This window comes from Schistocerca americana, chromosome 6, assembly GCF_021461395.2.
Source record: "Schistocerca americana isolate TAMUIC-IGC-003095 chromosome 6, iqSchAmer2.1, whole genome shotgun sequence".
Taxonomy (NCBI): domain Eukaryota; kingdom Metazoa; phylum Arthropoda; class Insecta; order Orthoptera; family Acrididae; genus Schistocerca; species Schistocerca americana.
Genome location: NC_060124.1, coordinates 434,151,476 through 434,157,475, shown reverse-complemented (window position 1 = coordinate 434,157,475; position 6,000 = coordinate 434,151,476). Strand labels below are relative to the sequence as shown.

The window sequence follows — 6,000 nt, the reverse complement described above, 5'->3', positions numbered from 1 at the left end:
ATGTGGCTATCTTGGCCGGTCCTTACATTGCTACTGAAAAACAAAATATGCACATCTTGTCTCTCCTGGTCTAGAATGTTATTAGTGCACAAATATTAGCTGAGTAGTAAAAGATGCAGTCCCAATATAAAACTGTTTAAATGATGAATAGCATCTGCTACAGTTATTTCTGAGAAGCAAGGCACTGTGTTCTGTATCATGTTATGAGACATTTTTGCAGTCTCAATACAAAAACATGTAAATGATGAATGTCAATTATTTCTATTATTTCTGAGATGAGTAACTGAAGCATGGCACTGTGTTCTTTAATGTGTTGTGTAAGACTTTCTTCAATGCATCAGTGATTTTCTTGAAAGTTATCATTGTATATTTGTTAATATATAATCCTGCACACAATCTCTTTTAAGTTTGTAACTGATATCATTTTAATGTCTTCTTCATGTATAATGTCAGTTTTTACGACATTTTGGAACTTAAATTCCTAGATCAACTTAGTTCAACAGAATATCAGGACAACATGACAACTTGATAAACTGAGAGCACATTTACTTAATGAAAATAATGTGCAGTATAATTTTATTGCCTATTTCTTCATTAATCAGAGGGCAGGTACAGTACAGATATGCATTACTTGTCAAAACACCATGAAATAATATAACATATATTTCCTTTACAGTTTCTGTACAACCAGGTAGCTCCAGTGTGCATATCCTGTACTTGTTCCCCTGCCCCCACTCTTACACCTCGTATTAACAATGGCAAAATTATATCTTTGAAACACAAGTATTTATATAAAAACTTATTGTTCATTAAATATACAATCATCAAATCATTTAAACAAAATGTGTAACAAAAATGAAGCTACCTTCTGATGTTCATACATCTAGAATATTTCTGTTATTTGCTAGCACCTTTAGCTTAGAAACAAAATTTCTCCACACACACCCTTCATTTACAAGCAACTAATTCCCTTTTCTTATGTCTCTTGGTTAGGTTTTCTGAACCCATAGTATTGTGTAACACCACTGCACACCTTGTTACTTGTTTGTCAGCAGTTTTTTGGATGGAATAAAATGGAGAAGATTGCAGACACAGAAGATATATGATGCAAATAGTCAGCAGGTAAGTGAATATCTACTGCCTTAATATTTAAACATAAATCTCACTTTCCATTTAAGTGACATGTTTCATAATAAAAATTCAGCTATAACAAGACACAACTACCAAATGTATCTTCTTATCTGACCAATTCTCATTTGTTAAAAACTGAAATATCAACACTGCCAATGGACAAAGTAAAGTTATAAATAATGTTATCTATGGTACAGTTAACATATTTCACTTTCATTTGCTTAGTAGCTGTTTTGATACTGAACTCCACTGATCAGAAATGTAGTTCACACTGAATAATGACTGTGGAGAAAGTACATCAGCGACATAGCTAGAATATTTTCCTTAATCAAAATACTTCTCTGCTGACTTTATAAACAGTACACTCATGCAGAAACAAGAGTTAACTGCTGTCTACAATAGCAAATCTGCTTCACAACTTATTTAAGTTTGGCTTTTTTTAGGGGGGAGGGGGGGGGGCACTCAACTGCTTAATTAAGTCATACCTGTAAAAAGAATGGAATATATCTTACAAAGTTCACAACTTCAAATATTTTTTTCTTATTTCACTTTGTATGTATTGTAGAATAAAATATTACATATATATATGGAAGTTTTTCCCACTTTATAATATTAAGCAAGATCATGAAACAATGACATGTTCAAAAGGACAAAATTTGCTAACCCGCAATGATTGGAGTCCTTTGTAGAAAACAACAGAATAGCAGCACAATTTTACTCAGCCACAGTGTAAGAAATTGACAGATAATTGATTAGGCCATGTATGAAGCATACTAACTTAAAACCATATAAGGACTGGCAGGGTGTACATCTTTTCTGAACAGAAACAATAATGTAAGGCAGTAACAAAGTGGCAGGTGGCTGCTTTGTGTGTGGAAAAAAATTACATATATCAGTTTTAGCATAAGCAATCACTGTACAGTGCAAATGGCATTAAAACAGTCAACTCACCAAACTTCAAACAATTTAAATATCTAACAGATAAGTAACAAAACAACTTTTGTAATTTGTACACCAAATTCAGAATGATATGTATCAAAATTGTTTGAAATAAGTCATAAAATAAAAGGATAGCTGCTCTGAAGGAGTCCTTTTCAGGTTTCACATCATCTCTCCACAGACACAAATATATAAATCTCCTTCATCAACAAACTTCCATAAAATTGAAAAACATCTTTGCTCATAATATATTTGAAAAATCTTTAAAAACTGAAGTTCATCAGCTATATATTTCTTTTACAAGTAGAGTTCTCAGAATGAACCAATCAAAGTAATAGGTTTAAAATAAGTAATTTACACTCCTGAGGCCAGAAATTTGATTGGTTCATTTTATGCTCAGTTTTTATTATATCATTTCTAAACATCTAAGTTAACACAATGTGATATATAAAGTTTGTGTTACTGTGACAAGATGACAAGACACATGCTGACAACAGATGGTTCCTACTTCTTGTGTATTTTCTATTTATAGAATACCACAGTAAGCTGGCACAGAACCTAATATTCTGTACCAATGAACCTTAAGAAACAAATATGGACGACATATATCACACCAATAAAAAAGAATTTTTGAAGCCACCTTCAATAGCCTCAGTCTGTAGTCTTTGGAAGTGGATAGATTAGAAACAATAGATTTACAATACAGCTCATATTTAGTCTACAGTAGTGAATAGATACACATGACTTTTTTTGCAATGAGTAATTGCAAGAAGGAAAAGAAGGAAGTCACAAGATAGTACACAACAGTACAAAAGGTCATATAAACACCATGACCATTTGTTAATATAGGTTGCTACTAGCTTACATTTGGTCAATCTATTCCAAATTCTAAACAAAATCAGGTATAAAGTAATAACATCGATATCCTACAACAATAACGGTTAACAGCCCAAGGAAAATAAAAACACTTGTATGACCTCAGAGGTAACTTAATTTTTGGTATTTCCAAGAAACGTCCTTTGCAATGGTGGAAACACAGAGAAAAGCAGACTGAGAAGATCTTTCATAGGAAGAAATCAGTGAAAAGTAACAATATTAAGCAGAATTTTAAAATGATGAACTCTGCTATTATATTTTTAGCTTTTATGATCATAATTTAAATTTAAAAGAGTACACAATACATCTGTTTTCACACTGAAATAAAAAAGAACCGAAACTCATTCGACATTTCAAACCATATTTGGTTGTGCCAAGATGGCAATAGGAACTTTCACTTTATTCTTGGTCCTCTTGACAAGCAGAGAATGAAAGTCGAGAGTTCGGGTTGTGCCGCACACAGCTGCCCATGTCCTGCCCAGAATTTGATGAGGAACCCTGCTTTGACGGGTGGGTACATGGGGTGCATAGGTACGGCATTGTCTTGATCACACACACCTACATATGAACATATGTTTGCTGACCATCAGCACATGAGCATGGGTCAAATTTAATGGCAATTCCAAAAAAGTTCAACCGATGAATAAGGACTTTACACGCAAACAAACGACTATATATTGCATTTACATATCAGATAATACTAGAATTGATAGGAACTTCTTTGATGGAAGACATTTTCCACTATTACACTTTCCTTTCACTCTCTTCATGGAAGAAATACGTTACATAATGTAATGATCTCTGAGGAATAGCAAGAAGTGCCAAAAGGGAGTCCATAAATTTAATTTGCTACAGTTAAAAAATTATACTTCTTGAGATCAGGCAATAACTTGGTCAAATATTCTTTGGAAATTTATAAATGATTACTACTGATCTCTTTATGGACAAAATGAGTAAAACACTTCTCGATGTAAAACTTTACATATTTTGATAAATTTTTGTGATACAAATGTTAAACAAATTGTTCTGCATCGGCTGTGATGAAGATTAAATACCACAAATAGAACATTATTTATTATTTTTGTAAAAAATTAGCATGGTAATATCTGTCTCATCCTATCATCTATGACACAGAAGACCTTACTTTTTAAAAACATTATTTGACCCCATCAAGCCTCATATAGTGTGATAGTGGCCCATCCCCATGGTGCTGTGGCCAGTTTGCAACATTGTCCCAATATAATTCACTCTTAACTTACACTATGTTACAGACACTTTGATAGTGCCAAGTCAATAGATTCTATTACACCAGAAGATACAAATGAATTTGTAAAACTGGGTAGTTTACACACGCTTAAAGAGTCTGCAGTTATGTGATTAGCTGTCCAGTTTCTTGCTCTTCTTCTACTGAATGACTTCGACCATTATTTACACTGTTTTTACAGCTACTTTCAGAATACTTATTCACTGATGTAGAGAATGACACCACACTGCCACCAATCGAGAGCAGTCAATATGTCATGCGCCATGGCATGACAGTTCAGAAAGGTCATTCCGTCTTGACAGCAGGAGCAGAGTAATTTGCTGTAGGTCCTCCTACACCCACACCTGTGACGAGCGACAGTGGGCCATGCGGGTGCGGGTGTGGGTGAGGGTGAGGGTGGGCGTGCGCGTGGGCGTTGATGCTCAGGGCGCCTGTGGCAGCCAGGGGCCCAGCCAGGTGGCCAAACACGGTGGTACTGCCAGTGCTGCCATTCCCGGAGCCCGCTCCGCCGGCACTGCCGCTGCTAGGGGTGTTGCTGCCGGGTGGCCCGCCCATCGCCGCACTCGGGGGGTTGATCCTCTTCTCCTTCTGGCGCCTGCAACAACGCAGGGGGTGGTAGCGAAATAACCCTGTTCCCGGGCTAGTTAGGTTGTGTTATGGAGCAAATCAATGGGCTAATTTTGAAACTAGATTGTAATAAGAACTGTTTGTTGGCACTAAAACATCAAATGGTCTATTTTTTTCTGGAGGAGTGGATCATTTTAGGGGGGTGAAGTATTCCACACAAGAGCAATAAACAAAATAGCGAGTGGCTGTGTTGCAAAAATGGCCCCAAATATCAGCCCATGATGTTATATCTACATGTGACACAATCAGTGGAGATTGTAACTGATATATATGATGAATTAATGGAGTTCCAAAACTGTAAACAGTGAGCACAGACGTACATTATATAATGTAAATAATGGTGATTTTTTTTTACATAAAATTATAATTGCTATAGCTGACAAACAGATTCAAGGGAAGAAGATAATAACAGTTCAGCATTTAATAACTTTCGGAACTAGGTAATATCTTCTACAACAAAATTATTGTGAACTGTGGTACCAATTTCCAGTCAGATGCAGTATCTCCACCTGGATTTGATAGCAAAATGTTCACTTGCAGACATTCAGAAACTTCAATCATTTTCTTTGTCTAGAATTTCCTCCTCTTGAAGTACACCTTTATTTGTTTTAAGGCCATTTTTCCATTGTTCTCTGAGTTCTTCAGTTCCTCTTACTCACTTTAGTTTCAAGCCCACATACATCCATATTTTGTACTGACTCCTTAATCATACTTGTTTCTAAAATCTGCATCTGAGCTCTTATATTATGATAATGGTTTCCAGAGGTCCTTCAACTGTATCCTCAAAGTAGTTGAATGCATGTTTGTGCAAAGTAGATTAGATCACTTCTCATGACATAAAAAGGGCACTGAGTAGTAGACAGGCATTTAGAAATGGACATTAATTGCTATGCTTTCGAAGCTAGCCCTGAAGATGGACACAATCTGAACATTTAGCAGTTTAATATCCCTTCTACAGACCTGTCTACTGTTCAGCACTGTTATGCCTGCAAGTAGAGATGCTGCCTCCTATACATAATTCTATTCTATCTCAGATTTACGTTTGATGGATATTTGTTTAGGTAAGTTTATTTTTATTTCAGCTCTGGTACTAAAAATGGAACATAATTCTACACCTATTATTTGTGATCTTTCATTATTTTAGTACTTTTTTTTTGTTTCAT

General features: G+C 35.3%; 1 protein-coding gene across 1 annotated transcript in view; it reads right to left on the bottom strand.

Annotated features, from left to right (window-relative positions):
- Positions 1-549: 549 nt before the first annotated feature.
- LOC124620191 (POU domain, class 2, transcription factor 3) overlaps positions 550-6,000 on the bottom strand; it is a 36,350-nt gene continuing 30,899 nt past the window's right edge. Inside the window, exon 7 of the mRNA XM_047146860.1 lies at positions 550-4,805. Coding sequence (XP_047002816.1) covers positions 4,496-4,805 — 310 coding nt within the window. The 3' untranslated portion in view covers positions 550-4,495. The remainder of the gene's footprint in view (positions 4,806-6,000) is intronic.